This window comes from Chelmon rostratus, chromosome 21 (assembly GCF_017976325.1).
Source record: "Chelmon rostratus isolate fCheRos1 chromosome 21, fCheRos1.pri, whole genome shotgun sequence".
Taxonomy (NCBI): domain Eukaryota; kingdom Metazoa; phylum Chordata; class Actinopteri; order Chaetodontiformes; family Chaetodontidae; genus Chelmon; species Chelmon rostratus.
Window position 1 is genome coordinate 20,750,576 of NC_055678.1, and position 20,702 is coordinate 20,771,277.

The 20,702-nt window shown below is 42.6% G+C and overlaps 1 protein-coding gene across 1 annotated transcript; it reads right to left on the bottom strand.

Moving 5' to 3' along the window:
• Positions 1-400: 400 nt before the first annotated feature.
• LOC121624568 (1-phosphatidylinositol 4,5-bisphosphate phosphodiesterase delta-3-A-like) lies at positions 401-20,167 on the bottom strand. Its single transcript, XM_041962336.1, has 16 exons — positions 19,946-20,167; positions 12,660-12,715; positions 12,439-12,550; positions 7,628-7,856; positions 7,145-7,274; positions 6,710-6,935; positions 6,176-6,377; positions 5,307-5,451; positions 4,863-5,015; positions 3,686-3,829; positions 3,349-3,505; positions 3,026-3,142; positions 2,639-2,817; positions 1,479-1,614; positions 769-918; positions 401-683 (listed from the first exon to the last, which is right to left on the bottom strand). Exons 1-16 carry the CDS (start codon positions 20,034-20,036, stop codon positions 523-525), a joined length of 2,388 nt encoding a protein of 795 aa, XP_041818270.1. The 5' UTR covers positions 20,037-20,167; the 3' UTR covers positions 401-522.
• Between the last annotated feature and the right edge of the window lie 535 nt (positions 20,168-20,702).

The following is a 20,702-nucleotide window of genomic DNA, read 5'->3' on the forward strand; positions in this document are numbered from 1 at the left end:
TGTGGATTCCTGCCAGCTGGTTCAGCTGGTTCAGAATCAGCCCTCTGTTAAATGAGGGACTACACAGACGGTTCTGGCTTCAGGAACCAACCAGTCACAGTGGCTGGTAGAAATTTGTTTGAGGGACTGCTGGGTGTTAAACCTAGCAAGAACAGGCAAAACGGACATTTGGTTTTGCTGATGGTTTGCTGATGGTTTGCTGCCCCCCCCCCCCTTGGGGAGATCGCGCAGGTAATCACAAGACTTAACATGCTGGGCTGTATGCATCACAGAACGGTGCTTTTTGCCTTCTTCATGAATTTGAAATACTGGTCAGTTTAACTGTTTTCATTTCGTCACACTCCGTAACATCCAGACAGATTGAGGACACAGCTGCAACAGCTGCATGGTGGAAAAGGTTGGATCCTTTAAGTTTTATGAGTTAGAGCCCAGATCTTTTATCGTCTGGATCCAGACAGATGTGTCCCGGGATCCTCCCACGGTGGCTTCCATGCTTCACGTTGCGATGGTGGAGAGAGTGGATTAGGGCTTCTTGGCAGAAGACTTGGACGGCGACCTGGCTGGCGATTTGGCCGATGATTTCGAGGGACTGCTCTGACACGGGGTGACCTTAACATGGATGAAGATCGAGGAGGGTGAAAGGCTGGAGCCGTCCAGCTTAAGCAGTCGGACATGACGATAACCTGCGGAGACAAAGGGCAGAAGGTCAGGCGAGCACATCCCCTGCAAGCCCCCACAATACCCTAACTGCGCTGTCCCAGCACGCACCTGTACGGAGACTTGTGAAAGGCAGGGTGTACTGCCCTAAGAAGTCATTGCGGGAGGTGTAGTCGTGGTCCTCCACCATGAAGCGAACCAGAGCCAAGTCAGGGACGTGGACAGTAAAGTTAAAGGTACAGTCCCACCGCGGGTTAAAGCCTGAGCAGCAGAAAGAACAGTTACTAACAGCACCGATCAATTTTGCTTGATGAACTTCACGTAAAATCATTTTCCTCAACGTCTTTTGTCTGATGTACCCCAACCACTCTATCAGCTGACCCCTTCATCCACATCACCAGTCATCTTCCAGATGTGTGCATTTGAATTGATTTTAGACTGGATGTTAACACGGTTAATTCAGTGAGTTCCTGTTACTACCATCTGCAGCTGCATCAGCTGGATGGTTCAACCATTTATCTGTTATTTTCAGCTATTTCAAGCACTGATTACTTTTACTGAACTATTTCACCTGTTTTACTTTCAGTTATTTCAACCATTTATTTCATCGTATATTACCTGGAGCTGACTGTTTCAACTTCTCCTCTCCTCTCCTCTCCTCTCCTCTCCTCTCCTCTCCCTAACTGCCAGTTTATCCAGGTGGAGGTGAAGTGGGCCGAATGAAGCCCGGTTTTGGAAACCTAGCAGCTAGCTGTCACTCAAAGCCGCCATGCCAATAATTATGTATAACTTTAAGGCTTAATATAATTTAAAGTATTTACCATTGTTGTCGACATGATGAGTTTTCTTCTTGTTGTTGTCTATGGGAACACCATGTATCTCTACCCACACCTGAGGGTCCACGATGGAGCTGGGCTTGTCCCATTCTGGTTTAGGCAGCTGCTGAGCTGAAATAACCTGAAATAACAGTAATAGTATCATTATACGTGGGGCAGTGAGTGAATGCTCTAGAGGCACACAGAATGTGCTCTATGAAACAAGCTTCCTCTTTGGTGACAAAAAAACCCAAAACATGTTACTCTTGTGGCTTGAGATGCAGTCAACCGCTGTTCTGCAAGTTATTGAAAATTAGTAGTTGGTTACTAGTTTCTTCTCTAAAACTTGTTATTGATACTCCTGACCACCAGAGGGCAGCAACAACTTGAGTTCTTACCTGTAAACTACACTTGTATTATTTTGGTTAGACAGCAGGGTTTGATGAAAACCCACAAGATGCTGGCTGTAAATGTTAACTGAGCTTTGTTACAGTAGTTAATAAATAATTTGTTTTTTTATTTTATACTAGAAAAATTACAATCACTCTGATGAAAAGCAAGCTTGTGTCGCCTGCACTGTCTTGGGCCACCATGAAGGTCGGGAGACGGTAGATCACCAGTTGATAGATATTTCTGCCTCCTAAAAGGAAGTTTTTCCTCGCCACTGTCTCCAAGTGCTTGCTCATGAGGGAAATGTTGGGTCTCTGTAGATAAAGAGTTTGGTCTGTACCTGCTCTATGTGGAAAGTGTCCTGAGACAACTTTGGTTGTGATTTGGCGCTATATAAATAAAACGGAATTGAATTGAATTGAATCAAAATCTAGAAGTTCCAGGAAATAGACCGCACGTGTCTGCTAACATTTTCATCTTCACGTAACATGAACAGAACGAGAAACGAGCCCATTTAAATTTCAGTGGTTGTAACGGAGTCATTTCATTTGAAAAAGTAATTAGTTACATTTTGACTTACCTTCAAAGTAGTGAAATTACAGTAATGCATAATTTTGTAATGCCAACACTGATTACAACTAGAACTAGAACCAGTGCAGTAAGAAACTTCCAGCAACGTCCATCATTATATTTCTAATGCAGTTGATTGTGGAACCTGCAGTTTCATCTGTTTTGCTACTTGCTTTTGATTAAGGGCCGGTCCACTGCCATCTTACCCGAACAGTGAGCAGGACAGGTCTGTGGCCAGGACCTCCACCGACGTTCTCTGGGTTGAAGGAGATGTCACGCTGGCACATGAAAGGAGGCTTCAGGATGTACCCACACTGACCGTTCTGCAGGAACCTGCCATGGTTCAGGTCCATCTGCTCACCAGGCGTCTGGAAATTCAATGCAACTGGAGAAAACACGACACGACCGTGTTAGCAGCATACGTTTACGTTATGATTTCTGACAGTACTGCTTGTGGGGGGGTGGGATGTTGGGATATGGGTGGGACACAATGAGAGTAAAGGGGGAAAGGTAAGAACTTGTGTGTGAGCAACAACTCTTGATTAGTCTGTCTGCTGCTCTTGTGAATAAAATAACATAAAGTAAGCTTTCACCAATCTGGCAGCCTCCGTTCCACATCTCCTGAGGGTTGTAGTTTGAGGACTGGAGGCGCTGCCCTGAGGGGTAGATCCTGCTGAGCTGGTGGCTGTTGTGACGCACAAAGTGCACCCCTGGATGGGAAGGACAAGAAAAGTCCATTTGGTTGAATAAAACCCTGAAGAACGATTCATTTTGCTTTTGTCGGTACTGTGTATCCACCCAAATCTTAATTATAACCTTTAGGATTTCCATCATTCCATTCCCATTTTTACAATTATCAGCACACAAACCTATTTTACTTTCGGACAGGAAGTTTAGTCACATCCACATGTCATACCTGAGTCCTTAATGTGCCTGAGCGCCTCGCTCTCAGAGAAAGAGGACATGTCGGTTGCCGGGCTTTTGGCAGCTTGTTCGAAGCTTTTAAAAGGGACGCTGTGGGTGTACACCACCAGCTCTGACAGCTCTGGACTCAGCTTAGACACACCTGGCACCTGAGATGACACACACAGGAGCCAATCACGTTGTTTACCTGGTCAGCTGGTGAACAAACTGGTCACTGTCAGTTTATCCTCATCACTCTTTTTAACATTAGGCGGTTCGAATATACCAACCCCCCCCCCAGAAAAGCCACTATTGCTAGGATGAAGGTGAGCTGGTGGAGTTGTACCCACCTTCTTATCCTCTTTCTTCGGCCTGGCTTTGCCTTCGGAGCGGCTGGCCTCCTCGTCTGAGGAGCTGAACTCTGAAGAGCTGGACGAGCCCTCCTCCACCACTCGCTCCTTCTTCCCCTTGACCAGGATTTTGTACTTAAGATCCTGCACACGCAGCCAGCAAATTACACACACTGTATATTAACAACTTGATATATGATATTAATAGAGCAGCTATTTCATCATGCTAACAATAAACTAGAGTTACTACTGCAGCTTCAGTCACCATGACTACTACTTTATGATCTTCACTATTATTACTACAGTAATACTGCTACTACCACCACTACTAACATTATCCAGACATTTTGACCACATTGCATTTATTTAACTATACCTGTAGTTGCTCAGCAAAATGTAACGCACAAATATAATTCATCATTGGAAATAATTCACTTCAACAGTCAAAAAATAATTAGAATTAGCTCCACCACAAGCAGATATATATATTTGACATTGTGGTATTGCAGCTTTTACTTCAGTAACACACCTGAATATTTCTTCCACCACTGCCTCCGACTACCTCTACTTTTATCATGATAGTGCTCATAATGCTCATCGTATTCCACACATGAAAAAGGTTAAATAAGAACAAAACAGTATATAAGAATAACACGCTAAAAGCAAATGATATGAAATCATCTGAGCGTATTTATAGGCACAGACGCCACAGTGGATTGTGAATGAGCCTCAGGGGAGTGTGATTACATGCATGCACACACGTAATGAGTATGTGCAAATGTAGAACAAGTGGGACACAGAATAGCAGAAAGCCCAGAAGTCTGCTCTCTGTTTCACACATTATCCTGCACACAGTTGCAGTCAGGACCTGTTAACAAATGCCTCACATGCATAACAGAAATCCAGCTATTTGAGTTTGGATATTGAACTGTGTCAGAGAGACATCCCTCACAGCAAGTCATCGGCTGTTTTTACCCACATCCACATTCTACTGAAAAGTAGCAAGCACACTCCAAATATCTATCAGCACAAATCATTTAATGATGATGTCAGGTCGTGTCCTTCCAGCACTGGTTCCAGTGCACGCAGACATCTCATGTCTCCAATTAAAGACGCCATTAGTCTCAATCGATATGGTAGTTCTTCTGAGGCATTTTATGGAACAGTGTCTCCTCACCTCAGGAGTAGGCAGGATGTGAGGATCTCGATCGCTGAGGGGCTTCGTGAGCAGCTTGTCTCCCAGGATGGATCGCAGGTGTCGGGCCATTACTGTCTGCTGCTCCACAGAGCAGTGGTTCTCCAGAGACAGGATCAGAGGGTAAGGAGAGGCCTGGATGAGAGGGACAACGGCCCAGAGTCATCAAGACGAGGATTTTTTTCAAAGAGAGGAAGGGATAAAAATCATCTTTCAGCCAGCGAGCAAAACTGCCAATGTACATAAAACCCTTACACTATATAGATTTCAGAAGTATATCACCTTTGTCCACACAAATTAATATTAATCAATGAATTTAGAAAGACCATGTGTGTAAACTTTAGATATTTATCAGTACCATGTACTGTATGTCTGTATTTTTTGTAGCTGCAAGTAAAATGAGTGTGATTCCAGTGACGCGCTCACTTTAAAAGCATAATCATTTATAGTCTCGATGACTTCGATGAAGGGCACTTTGGAGGTGAGAGTGTGTCCATGGTAGATGATCGGCTCTCCTTTATCTCCATCCCAACAGTCCAGCTCCACACAGCGGCAGCCATGGTTCAGGGCTCTAAGAGAGAAATCATCATTAGTAATCTCTAAAGCAGAGATGACTCAGGGAGACTGGCTGTGTTCCTGTCCACAGACTGCATGTCTTGAAGGACATGAAGTCTGAGGGGCTGAGCCTGTATCTTTTCCCCAAATGCGATGTTCTAGCCTCACAGTGACCACAGTGGATGGTCCTCATCACCTTGTTAAGATGGCTGCCATTTAAAGTGGCAAATACCAGTCTAGTACTCCTGCAAATTCAATTACAGTGAATGATTTTAATACTCTGATGTATTAACCTGCTCCACCTGCTCAGGGTGACAACGGCCTGGGCCAGGGCTTGTCTCTCCTTCCTGAGCTGTCAAACAGTTCGTAGGGACATTTTTGAGCTGAAAGACTTTCTCCATGGACTCCCTCACTTCCTCCCAGACCCAAGTTTTTGCTTCGTGAACTAAGCTACAACTCTTCTGGCTCCAGCATACCTGTCTGCTGAGACCCCTGGGCTCTGTCAGTATCGTGACTGAATGATCAAGAGATTGAGTTTGCACAAACAGCATCTCAACTGCATCCTACAAGCCTGAGCAAAGGAAATGATGACTGAATGACTGGACTCTTCAAATCTGGACTTCAATGGTGGCCAGCAAACCCTGCAATGACACTCAAAGTGCAAAACACTGACACATTCACTCAGAAAACGTCACTAAGCTCACATGTGCAGGTGTGTGTGCGGCTGTACTCATTCTTACCGGATGTATGGCTCTGTGCTGCTGTCCCCTGTCAGCTGGTCCTTGGTGAGGTATGTGTTGTGGGAGGAGGAGATGAAGTAGTGTGCCAGTGGGTGCTTCATGTCTTGGTAAACCCTGGTATGTTGTGGGTTAAATACACAGTTCTCCTTAGACAGCATATACATGGTGAAACCATTGGGGGTCATGAACTGGTTCTTCTGGGCTGTACTGGGCAAAAGGGACAAACACAAATGATAAGCTTATTTACACATCCATCAGACATGGAACAAAATTCATTTTGAACTGTTTTTCTGACAACCTCACTTATTTAAGTCCAATACTGACTCTCCTTTTAGCTTGATGATGGTCTCAGTGAGTCCTGAGAAAAATATCTGGCTCCTCAGCTGTTGGGTGCTTTTCTGTGTTTAATACCTAGCCTTTTCAATAACCCATTTAGGGCTGGCAGGTCACATCCAATGGTTTTATCAGAGCTGAACACACACACGATAAATGCTGGCACTTTGCAATACAATATATTGTTACTTAGCACCGTACCCCACTCATTAAGTTCATAGGTGAGTATGAGGCTCTGGGCATGGACGAGCGAAGCGTCCTCCCCCTGGTCCTTCAAAAAATCCCTCAGGTCCACCGTGGAAAGTACACAGCCATTGGCAGAGTAGCGGATGAACACAGCATCCAGCTCCGGTCTCCGTAACAACTCCCTGCAGAAAACTTCAATCTCCCCGTGGTCCAGGCGACCGTCAGCTGACTGGTCACATTTCTGTCAGAGAAACGGAGCGAGACACAGGCGATCACTTTTTGATCAAGCGAGAGCATCTGTTTTCAAGCTGGTCTCAATTATCAGACCCAAGCGACGCACAGTTAACAGAGGCCTGTCATTAGTCGAGTCACATGAAAACGTTTCATTACTGACTCGGATCGTGGGCGTGGAGCCAATTACTTTCAGCATGTGTCTGTGCGTTCCACTACCTGGAAAAGGCTGTGGGCGTACTGGTCACTCAGGTCAATGTTGATCATCTGCAGCAGTGTCTGGACTTCCTCGTAACTCATCTTATCATCGTGATTCTGGTCGGCTCGACTCAAGTAAGCATGAATCCAGGTGGCACACAAATATAGTTAAGGAGCAGCAAGAGCAGAAACGCAGTGTCTGCTGGTGTTACAGTTTGACTGATATGGAGTTTTGAAACATAGAATTAATATCTAATTATAGTATTTCTGCCTCTACACATTGTGTGTTGGTATTCTGGGTTTTCTGGAACATTTTCTTCAATCAAAAAAGAGTGAAGTGAGGATGACCAAAGTACAAACATGTGTTACACTGTTGGCAGGTCCTTGCAGGGGGCTCATGCTGCCTTTCTATAACAGTTTCTAGTGCTTTTATTCTTGGCACTCTTATCTCCCCATAGACCGTCTCAACAATTCTTCAACTCTGAATGAACAAGAATAGGATATTGGTCAAGTTTTTCCTTCTGGGTCATGTTCTCCACCCTCTCCTGCAGTGTTCGGATGCCACGGGCCCAGTGCTGAGCCTCCTCCTGACTCTGGCAGAGGAGATCCAGGCTCTTGCGAGACCCTTTGAAGACCACTGTCAAACACCGACCTTCAGGCACCAAGCCAGTCATCTGCCTCAACGTCTCCGACTGGCAACCTTCACGAACGCACTCCACTTCCGTCACAGAGACTGTGGATGTGTCAGGGGAGAAAGAGGTGGAGAGAAAAAGGTGGAAGAAGGGGAAGAAAGAACAGGTGTTGTCAAATTCATGTTCCATCCTGATACCATGTGATATTCACTCCATGAGGAACTCCTGAATGCTTGTTGTTTCAGAGCTATTGTTGAGGTTTTATTTAGCATCAATCTTTAATCTCTGCTACCAGAATGGAAATATTTGAGAGCTTGGACATAGTGGAAATGGTGGGACCACACGTTTAAAAAGGAGACATGGTCATTAGGAAGTAACCACTGCAAATGACAAACTCTGAATTGACTGAAGAAGTCTGTCTGTCTGTGGTTATTCTAGAGACGAGTATTCAGGCTGTCTCACTTGATGAAGTTGCTGTTTCAGAGGTCAGGGCAGATAATTGACATATGTAAGTTCTCATTTGACCCTTGCCTTCCCTAAAATATAAGCTTTGAGACTCTCCAAATCAGTTTCAGTGCTCTTTGTTATGGATAAGTCTCCACTGGAGGAATGAAAGCATTCACCCAAAGATAATCCATCTCCATCAAAATCAAATGTCTTCAAAGAGAGGCTGTCTGAAAGTACTCACCACCTCTCTGACAACTGGCCTTTCAGCTTTGAGTGCGGCCCTGCTGAACAGCTATAAACACTGTTGCCTTCTGACATGGAAGGACAACCCGTCGTAGGATCGAGTTCTTTTGAAGCACAGCCTTCCATCGCTGGAGGAGAGACAATGAGAGACGGACCCTTCAGTCCTCTGCACAGCTCTCTCAGCTGCAGCCAAGCTCCAAGCCTGAACTGCTTGGATTGCGTTACACAACCACTGCTGTCACTTTACATCTTTCTTTTTGGGACTTTAACTTACAAACTCAGACTCACATTGTGTTATCAACTCCACAGCCCATCTCTCATTCATTATTTATCAGGTAGCACACCTGTAGCCACTGCATTCATGACACCAAAGGTTAGTGTGGAGCTCACACAAACATTCAGAACTGTCAAAAATAATTTTATGCTCACTTGGAACAACCACTCACATGTGAGCTTAACCTTTTTATGTAAATTATGTTTTTATGTTAAGGTAATTTTACTAAAATAATTACTTTGTGATCAATTAGTGCCACGTGCATTGTGCTCTTAGTACTGCATATATTTTGCAAGTTCAATGAACTAAAAAAATGGCTGTATTAATTTAATAATAATAACCATAATTCAGGAAACATGAGTCAAAGCTACATTTATTTTTTTACAACAAATGTATGCCTATACATCGCTAAGCTAAAACACACAAATACATAAATAGCAATTGCACTAAAAAGGTGAGAAAATGAATGAATTAATGTTAATTGACTACAATACTATAATATTAGGGGTGTAACAGTACACAGACATTATGATTCGCATCATACTCCAGTTTAGGAGTCATGGTTGAATGCAAGTTCGGAACGGAGAGGAAAAAAAAATCCTCTTGCTGTGGAATGAGGTAACATTTTGCCCACTTTGACTCAGGTATATCATTTTCATTATAAAAATAAGGAAGATTTTCTTATTAATTGTTATTACTGCCCTACTTCATATGTATTACTTGATTGTAGTTTGTGTTGAAAAATTGTCAATATATATATTTAACAACTTAATAGCTTTGTGGTATGTATGCTGAATATTTCCACTGTAACATGACATAGAAACACTTAACTTTCATAAAACTCACAACTTTCATGTTACTGTACAGTCATTTCAAATTTACTGTGAGCGTTAGTGGTACAAGCAAAATACAATATCAGCATTATCATTCATCCCTTTTGCTCCATGCGCATGCAGAGTCAGTGAAGGCAGCTCAACAACAGCTCACTCAGGCCTCAGTGTAGTGTGTATTTAAGGTGGTGTCATTTCCTGAAAGTCCCTGAAAGATTTAATCTGTCAATCCAGGTTTTTGTTGACACTCACAAGGACAAGAACTGGTTTCACGACATGTTTGGTTTTCCTGTAATCTGAAATATCATCTTATTTTCTAAGATATTTTTGCCGGATAGTGTGTAAGGAGACAGCGCCAGTGCTGGCTTGGAAACTAATAACACTGATGACAGTGCTGCACCACTGAATCTAATTCCTACTAAATTTAGACACAAACAACTTTAGCGTAGAGGTGAGCTGTCTGTCTCCAGGAAACACACACTGAAACAAATCAAGCAACGTGTCCACAAGGGTTCCCCTCGCAAACAGGACTGTTTATGTGTTATTTTCCACGTTTGCTCATCAAGCACACCTTGACGTTCATTTCCATATGACTGAGTCCGTAAATGCACTTTAACAATCACATCAGTCTACCTAATGGATTTGAATAAACCAAATCAAACGTCACAACAGACCAGAACTCCGGCTGGTGTTTGCTGAGCTCTGTTTGCTGGTGGTTTCACTGGAAACTGCACACAGCTTGTTTAATAGGTTCTGTGAGGTCACAGGCTGACACCAAAATGCTGTGCTCTGTGTGGACATGGCAGACAGACGGCAGAGAGGGGGGAATTCTGCTCAAAATACATCTGACATGGTTCCTAAGGCTGCACAGGTACACTGGGATCTCAAAACAAAACAGTGGAGTTTTTATGCTGCTTTTTGCTTCCAAAACATTTTTAATGCACAGTTTCAGTATTTCAGCTATAGATGCCCATCAGGCCACAAGCATCATATTACAACCAATGGTGGAAGAAGTACTTTTGATTGAAAGCGTGGAGAAAGGAAGCTTCTTTCCTCATATATTTCCATCCAGGAAGCGTGGTGGAGGCAACACAATGGCTCACTCGTCTTTAGTGATTATCTAACTCCTGACAGTAGCAGCATCTGAATTCAAAAGTCTACATGTGTACAAAAAATGCATCAAAACTCATAGATAGGCAGCGACCCAAAGCATGCCGCCAGTGTAACCAAGGAGTTCGTCAGTGGGATGTGTGGAGGGTTCATTTTCCTGACTTAAATCCTATTGAGAATGCACTTGACTTGTTGAAGAGGAGACTGAATATAACAGCTGTGGCACAGAATAGACTCAAACCCAAAAGCATGGCCCAGAGGCACCCAGAGGAGAATACATTTCAATCAAATGCCAGGCGAGGGTCAGAAACAGGAGCTCAGTCCTTCTACATTTATCTGACAACTAAAACACAATGCATTATTCAAGATTAAACCAACAACCTGGGGTTAGCGGTATTAGACCTGACCTAATTTTAAAGGGCCACAAGACCACCCAGTCACATTATAGCAAACACATCTGATCTAAACCAGTGGGGTAAATTACTGGGTGTGGCTGACAAGCTTCCACTTTCTCATATCCACATGTCAAGTCCAGTTAAGTCTAAAGAAGCAGTTTGGATCAGAGAAGAGTATAGAATACAGATGGTTCAACTCAAAGTAAGACCTGAACAAGCACTTCAAAAAATAGCTTTAGCTTGTGAGAGTGTGTGTTCAGGGACAAAAAAAACGTCTACGCTTGCTTAGAAGATCTCTGCTATAGAGGGGACAGGTCTGCAATGATCCAGGGTGTCATGAAAGCAAGATACATGACACACATACACACACACACACACACACACACACACACACACACACACACACACACACACACACACGCATGCATGCACGCACACACACAGAACTATTCATGGTTAGAGGAAAGGCACTATAACACACACACGCGCACACACACACCTGCATCCAAAACACACACTGTGCCACATCACAAAGAAATCTGGTCTTGTGGCAATTAAAGGCCTTGTACTGAGGCGAACCTCGCGGGTGAGCTGTATGCTAACTATACAGCGCCAAACCACAGGCTCCACAGCTGACTCCCACCACAATATAATGTCCTATAATCTCACTGTTTGAACTACAGCAGAACGGGCTGCCGTCTGAGGCTCAAAATAGAGGAGCTCTATAATCACGCTCAGATAGATGAGGAGAGCGAGGGGAGCTGTGTGAGGAGTCCATGTCTGTACAGAGCAGTAAGTAGCATTTAAAGTTAACAAAAATAGATACTGTAGTATATCCATGTTTCACCTTACACGCCCAGTCAGAGCGCTGAGCCGATGATGGCTCTTAACCTCTGGGTGGGACTCCTCAAGGGGTGATTTTAAAAGATTTTAAAAATTGTACAGTGTTTAATGCATATGGGAGGGGTCCTCAGGGATCCACTTCCAAGCTACATAGGGCTTGACCAGGGACCCGTGTTAGGCTGCATCCAAATTATATTCAATCTAATCATCTTCGGTCCTGTTTTACTGCAACAGATAAAGGCATGCTTTAAATGATCTAGTTTGTGTTACTTGGAGCCGACCACCTCTAAAGGCAAAAGTGTTCATAGCTGTTGAGAATGGCCTCACTCATAAAGCGCGCCATCATACAGAGGGGGGAGATGAGATACTGGTTCACACAGGGCAGCAACACACACTTTCAGTCAGCCAGTCTCTCCTTGGTGCTGGTGGTGTCGCTTGTACACAAAAAGTGATGGAGGTAGTTTTATTAAGAATGGAAAAGTGATGAATACATTTGTTGTGATTCATATAAAAGAACACACACACACACTCACACACTTACAGGATTGTTGCTCCTTGGCCCGGCTGGAGGTTTTGTGGGACTGACACCAGACGGTGACACCATCTTCCAGCAGCTTCAGAGTCCGTCTCTTCTGCCAGCGAGGAGAGCGGACCTTTACCAATGAGAAATGAGTTCATTAAATCTCGTTCATTTCATCACTGATTACTGACTAATACTACTACTGACAACTTCTAGTAGTTCATAATTAGCAATAGCTTTACCTTTACCATACTGGAGCCCTGCAACATACGCTTCACATCTTCATCATCCTGCACTCCTGGAAAGCAAACAGGCAGAAAGAAGGTTAAAGAATGGCAGACGTGACGCCATGAAAACTGAACTTGGTTGAGTTCAGGATGGCGGCAAGTGTTCTGAACTCTGTTGTGCTGGAAGAAGGCGGGATGCGAGGAGAGAGAAGGGAGGAAAAAAGAGTCGAGCATAGTCAAAATTAGAAGCTGGTGTACATACATCTGTTGGACCGCAGCAGCTCATATGGGAGCTCTGTAATTCTGACCTAGCTGATGGGTATGGCTACAGATTCACGGTGTGGACAGAGACATAGAGACAGACAGAGGGAGTAGAGAGGCCGATAGACAAAGACTGTATGGTGATGAGTTGAGACGGGGAGGACTTTTGATTCCAGTGGAGAGGTAATTCCAATTAGCTAAGTGCTTTTGGCTTGTTATGAAAGTCATATCCTGCGACACCTTTTACAAAGATGACAAACGAGGAGACGCGCCTTTCAGCTGAATGTGCCTGCATTTCAACCCGAACAGATTTGGTGATGCCTACATTTGTTCACTTGTGTGCATACATACGGAGAGATTGGTAGCTGCCAATCTCGCCGTATGTAGCCTATCCCTGAGGTCAGTTTCAGCAATGTTTCTGAGCTTCAGCATCAAATTCCACTTCTAAAGTATGCAGATGACACTCAGCGTTATGTTGCAGTAAATATTACCGATCATTAAGTGTTCTTCAACTTATGAGTCCTGTCTCCTGGCTGTGAAACAATGCTTAACAAACACATGCAACCCTCACAATACTAATGTTCGGCTTTAAGCACCTGTTGACCATTAAGAGGATGTAACACCTTTCACATCTGGTTTCTTCTTCTCACACTACCACTAGTGACAACGTTCAACAAAAGTACAGTATTATTATGATCACTTATTTTCACCTCCATAATGTATCCATGATTAAACCTGTTGAGTAAAGTTAAACTATTCAAAAGCATGGTTTGAATTTTCTTTAGCTCAGCAAGTGAAACCACTGATAACAGCAATTGAGTTAAAATGAGCTGGTTCTGGTCCACTATTCTAACTGCAGTTGTGGCTGAGTTCTGACATGTAGGTGGTTTACCCTCCCAGATCCAAGCCCCACTGTGCATAACCTCCAAATCTGGAATTGGAAAATACAATTTCATATAATTTTAATCTCAATCCAAATATCAACCACTGATTTTCATCTACTTCTAATGTGATGTTTGATTACAGAACTGAAGATGATCAGTACCACACTGGCTGTCTGTGGATTAAACAAGTATATATGAAAATATCTTAGATTTCAGAATATGAATTGAGAATAAGCCATTTTAAAGAACAAATGAATTAATTCTGATTCATGCATTTAGATGTGGGGATACATTTGTTTAAATCTGGCAGCTTCACTCCAGCAATATCAGCATTGTAACCTTCAAAACATCCAAATGGCCAAACACTGGGTTTATTAAGCAGACAAACATATGTTAGATTTCCAAACAGCTTCTCCAGCATTTCTATAGCAAGATACAAGTGGAGGCAACATCGTATCAAGTGATCAATAACTCTGGTTCCAGTTTTTGGTGCTGACATCAGCAACAAAAATTTAAATGAGAGAATAGTGGACATTAATTAACAGGCATCATGCAAAGTAGATCTGCAATATATTAGGATAGTCAGTTGCTGGATTTTTGAATGATCTCCTGATGAGTCTTGTAAACATATTTTGTTCACTATGACTTAACAAATTTAAAGTAAAAAGACTGGAAAATATTCTATTTTTAATTAATGTAACAGAAAAAACAGACAACTTACTCAATAATGAAATAATGAAAATAATTGTTAGTTGCTGCCATAATCCAGATATCTAAAGCTCCTCTGACAGGAAATCAGAGCTGACACTTTCAGATCTGTTACAGCTCAACAGCCACACTTTGCAAAGGCTGTCACTGTAGATCCATGAAATGACAACATTCAATGTTCTTTGTCTATTCAACTGAATCCAGCTGCAGTTCATTTTTCTTTAGAAACTCCCAGTCTGACCATGCAACGTGTGTTAACCGACATCCAGATGATGACTGAACTTTGGGTTTATTTCCTCACTCGCAGGACATGAGTCAGATCTGGGATCATCAGTGCAGTGACTGTCGTTGATTGAATTAGCAGAGGAGAGCTCAGTAGGAGTGAACGCATAGTGCATGATGCAAAAGATCTTGTGATAAATGCAGCCATGACACATGAATCAGATGTAAATGTACATTCAAGTACATACTTTCTTGCTGAGATAAGAAGGTCAATATCACAAGGAAGGACCTGGAGCCAGGAGGTGATTGTCTTACATTACATAAGGAAAATTTGTCTTTGGCATTTATAATAAACATATGATGTCGAAAAGGTAAAAGCCGCATGTGTTTTACTTTTTGCCACTTGGGAGCAGTGGAGCAAGCTGTAAACACAACAAACACAACACCTCTGAAGCACACTAATGAACAGGCATCCTGTTCCTTCATCCATACACAAAGAAAAATGTGAGTTACGTGCTGGAACTATATCAAGAAAACAGTGGCTTTAGAGGTGTTGGTAGGCATATTTTTTAAATTTTGGACAGTGCCAGTGCTCCTGGCTCCAGCTGAATATTTTAGGGCACAGACACAAGTGATATCAATCTACTCATGTAACTCAAGAAAGCAACTAGACAACATCATAAGATGAAATGTCAATGTGGTGTTCAAAGCTTTTAAATAAAAAAATAATACAAAATATGTAATCAAGCCTTTACATTTTAACATTACAAATGTATTTGAATGCTAAGAAGTATTTCACTCCTGTCAAAAAAAGATGGTTTCCTTTCTCTACTGCTGCCCCACTTGAAGCCAAACAATCTAATCAATGAGCATCCACTAATTATAGTAACCAACAGAATGTGTGGAAGGTGAGTTATCTATGGAGAGAGACTTAAAATGGACTCTAAGGGGGCCCTGTGGCCTCATCATGTGGGTATGTGTGCACATGTATTGAGGGAAATAACAGATTATGCATTGTATTTTCGAGCAAAATTACTATTTCCACTGCAAAAAGGAATTTATAAAAGTGATGTCACGCGGCCTTTAAACTCTCCTTTCCAGATACTGCCGCGTCCTAGGCTGAGTAAGCAGGACTCAGCAGTTGAGACAGAAGTCTCACTGTGGTTTGGGAAGGGCTGGGTCACTACACTCACAAAGGCATCTTGATTACTGGGAAAACACACACAGGCACGAAGACACACACACTCCCCGGTGTACAGCAGTGAGCGACTGTAAATCAGGAGAGCAACGCTGCCGCAGTGGGAGAAATTCAGCTGACAAGAGCCAATCAGAAACAGACTGACCTCCATATAGCAACATCAGAATGAAAAGTACCCGCCGCCATGAAACCGTGTTCCTACTTGTAAGCTGGCGTGGTCAAACCATGTGGTTTGACTGATAGCTGCGGCGTAGAATCAAACAACTGGTGCAAGAACAAGTGCTGTACTCCACACCTACAGTGTGGTGATATCTACTCTATCCAGGAGTGTGATAACATAAATGCTGCGCTGCACAAATGAACTCTTACTCACAGAGTAGCTGTGATTGAATATTTCCACCCAGTAACTGCCAGCACAAACTACAGCAATTACTGTAAACACAGGAACGAACTACTTAATTGTGTCTGAACTTCCACCCACACAACTTTATCCTGCCAGTCTGGGAGATGGAACTGATGGCCTTCTGTGCACAAACGTGCTGCTCTCACCTTTATGTCATGATTTTGACACACAAGCAGCTCACACATGAACACGATGAGGAACCACAGCCACACGCAGCAGTAAAGGCCCTCACAGTCAAACACAGGCCTGACAGGTAATTACTTCTCTGGCAGTGCCTTAATTAACTGGCTGACATTTCAATAGCTTCCTCAATAAAGGCCATCGCTCGGGTAGAGAAAACGTTCACATGAATTATTGTTGTATTTTTTGTCACTCAAATAAATGAAAGACAAGTTGCAAAAAGAGAAAATCACACAAAAATTTGAAGTTAGATTTGCAAATGTTGTTACAAATCAAAAGGTCCATATCTTCTACTACATTGCCACATGCTACATTTCTAGATTTGTTCTAGTTTATAATACCATGGTTTTATTTGAAATGAACAGTTTGAAATTCAGGGGAAATACACATGTTCACTTTACCTACAGTTAGATGAGAAGGTGGAAACAGCTCGCATGGCTCTGTCCAACAAAGTCTGCCCTCTGACACCTCTAACACTCGCAAATCATCGACGATCTCATTTTCACCAAACAGTCATGTAAAACACAAGATCCGCCTCATTGGGAACGGGACATAAATCGTCCATTTTTGGAGGATACCATCCGTCACCTGCGGCCTGAGCCTGGCCTCAACCTGTACAGCTCTGTGTAATCACTGTTGTACAGCCAATCACACAACAAATGAACTTTATTAGTTATGTAAGATATAACATGTATGATGTAAGCTATAACAAATATTCCCAAATTTCCCCTGGCTGGGGATCCATAAAGTCTCTCTTATCTTATATATTAAACAATGAGAGGCCACATATAAGTGGTTACTCGGGATAACTGTAACGTTATCTACAAGGGTAAGAGCACAAAAGAACTGTTGGACTAGCACAAATCACACGATGAATGAGGATGAAAACATGAAACGTGGCAGCACACAGCCCGACGCAAAGGTAGGCTAACGCTGTTTCGTTTTGCTAGATGCCAGTAGATGAATTATGCACGATTAGCCGATGGAAAAAAAAATGGCGGCCGCGCCCCAGAAGCTAGATTTCAGAAGTTCGATGAACCAACAGTGCAGGGTGGATTCTGTCCTTTCTGCTCAACTTTAAGGTGACAAGTAAGTATAAGTACAGCAAGCTGTTAATGACACTCGTTTTCTATTGTCACAATAGAAGGCAAAACAACTTAACTTCATATAATTTTTACAAGCTGTATCAATGAAAACTGACATTATGGCAGCATTCAGACATCGGATGTGATCGTGCTCTGACTGCTTTGAGTGAATCCACTGTGGAGCCGAATATATTTGTGCTGCAGAGACTCAGTTTAGGCTTAACGCATCTGGAAATGAGGAATCTCTACCAAGCTATTTTTGTCATTCATATTTCATTCACACCTTGTTGGCTACCGATCCAGAGTGGATCACAAGACAGTCTTTGAGTCACACATCACTGTAAACTACGAACACCCACAACAAGGCGTGTGCATGAATGAAATCCCTAATGAAGAGCAAACAATACAGCCATCTCTGCACGGCAGCAATCATGGAGAATGATGAAGACAGTTCAGGCACAGCGCTGCAGCAGCCCACACAGGCTGAGGAGGCCAAGGTGCTTTCCAAACTGGAAGACAGCTGTGACGACTGATCAATGTTTGGAAAACAGGAAATGAATTCATTAGAATTCTGATAGTTTGGATTCATAACGAATCATTTAAAAAGTAACAAACACCCTCTCACCCAGCTTCTTTTTGGATGAATGATGATGAATATTGATCACACTGGCCTCACTGTGGAGGATTCTGAGGCTCAGTAACGTGTCATATAACAGCTACATGAAAGGTTCACAGCTGTGAACACCTGGTAGAACATCCAGCTCTGCCCTCTCTTTTTATGATAGATGTCCGATGGGAGCAGCCCAGAACAAAGCCACTGAATGGAACTTCATTTGTGCCGCTTGAAACATTGAAAATTCACACTTATTTAGCACGACATCAAAACCTCGTTCCAGACACAATGTCCTACTTACTCTGGATAATCCACAGAACACACTGTGGACAGTTTTCGATGGGAACTTACCGATTGTGTGGGTGAATCTCTGTTTCTAATTGTTATGTGAAAACATGGTTAATGAGTTTGTGCTGTGCCAAATCGTGTGCCTGGAAATCTGATTCATATGCTGGAGAAAAATCTTATTATTAAACCATCAGCATCTCCATTTCTTTACCTGTGTGTCATTTCAGTTCTCTAAGCATTGCTCAAAAGAATTAAATATTTTTTTGTTAGTGCTCTGCTCTGCTAACATGCTGACCTGATTACAGGCTGCTGAACAAACCCCAAAAAGCATAAGGAGGACAGCAGTGAAAACCTGAAAACCTGCTGCTCTAAATTTGCTTAAACAGCTGGTAGATGTTTGTTTTCTCCTGCGCAGGAAACCAAAGTTTAAAATCAGTCTGGACAAATACACAGCACATCCCCACAGAACAGAAGCTGCACTGTGCTGGAATAAAACTGTACATCCCTCTCAGTAATGTGCCACGATGCTCATGAGTCCGCACAACTTTAGTTTTAGTCAGCCAAACTCTACTGCAGCTGTATTAGAAGGTAAAACCAGCCAGGATGTGCAAGCCCTTAGACGAGGACACTAAACTAAGACTGAACTGCACATTTCCCTTTTGAATTCCAGGATTTTAAAAGTTTCTGTTATCGATCATAACTTCAAAAAAAGCGTGAGAGATGCAGCAGCATACAGTGAAAGTGGAGTCCCAGCTTCGACTAGGTGTTGTTAACACGTAATAAACAGACACAAGCAACAAAAGGACCTTCTGAACAGAAAAGATAACTTATTTTGTTTTATTTATTTTTTTTTATAATTTCAACTTCAACTCATCCAGTTTTATGTAATTAAAAAAAATGATTATTCACTTATTCTGATTCACTCATTTCTGATTAATGATAAGAATAACTGACACAGTGATTGCAGAGACATCACCTCATGGTACATATCTGCGGTATATATCAAGATTTACAGCACTCATTCACGATGCATCCCATCGAAACTCGAACTCTGATGGATTATTTTTTACACTTCTGATCACAAAATGTAATTCACTCTAAACAGACTTTATGTAAAATAGCTTCTAAACGTTTGAATGCGTTTTAAAACGCTAAATTTAGCCTGCGTAAATTCAGCTCAACTTACTTTTATCTCGCAAAGGTCAGTTAGTATAGAAATAAAAACATCAAATCACCTTATGGAGGCTAAAAGCTAAATACTTCTTTATTTCTTCCTTTATTATTATTCTTATTATTTGCTAATAGCAGCAGTGAAAGGGGCGGAGGAGATAACGGCACCACGGTCAGTTATGGCCACTGTACATTATTACAGTCTCCTCTGGCTCAAGGCTTGTCCTCTGGGATTAGAAGCTCTGATCACTGTATAGTCAGATTACTGGAGCTCCATCAGGAAACTCACCCAGATTTCTTAGCGGATCAATGGCCTTTGACTCGGACGTCCCGGCTCCATTCTTCACCAGTGTGGCTGCTTTCTTTCTGTTGCCCAACATATTGAAGGAAGCTGCCTTTAGACTCCGCTCTGCTCCCTCGCTTCCTCTGCCCTCGTCGTGGACGGATCGGTGCCTCCTCGGAGTCTAGCGGATCAGATGTTCGGAGCTCCTGCAGCGGGAGAGTGTGAGCGTCTCTGCGGCCGCCGCGCCTCGCTGGATGCGCCTCATGCTTTTATCCTGGAGGAGGAAAACAGGCGTCTGTCCAGAGCTCAGCCTGCTGATGTCACTGGCATTGGATTTATAAACACACGGCTGCGCGACTATTAAAAATCACACAATGGCTTCCTGAGGTGACTTTCAAAATAAAAGTTGCTTGGATGTCAAGTAGGCTGACTATCTACCATCTACTAGTCTGCTTACACACACCTACACACGTAGGACTCATTTCTGTCCGAGGAGTGTAAATCCCATTATAATATAATTGTTAAAATTATTGTGAATCATGGTCTAAAAAGGTTTATCATAACAATCTTCATTATGACTTGATAAAACTCTGTTATGATTTAATTTTGAAGGCAAATACTCAACATTTCCGGGTTTTTCTGCGTTTCTCACGCAGTTTGACAACGAACGGATCTTAAACGGATTATGGACCTAAGAGAGACGCTCATGTGTCAAATGTGAAATAGCCGTCCTCTTCTCGGTCTACTAATCTCTAATTTTATC

Coding starts and splice junctions, on each gene's coding strand:
- LOC121624568 (XM_041962336.1), bottom strand. CDS start 20,036: ATGTTGGGCAACAGAAAGAAAGCAGCCACACTGGTGAAGAATGGAGCC. Junction 6,936..7,144: donor ACGCCCACAGCCTTTTCCAG/GTAGTGGAACGC, acceptor TTTCTCTGACAG/AAATGTGACCAGTCAGCTGA. Junction 3,830..4,862: donor ACATCCTGCCTACTCCTGAG/GTGAGGAGACAC, acceptor CTGCGTGTGCAG/GATCTTAAGTACAAAATCCT.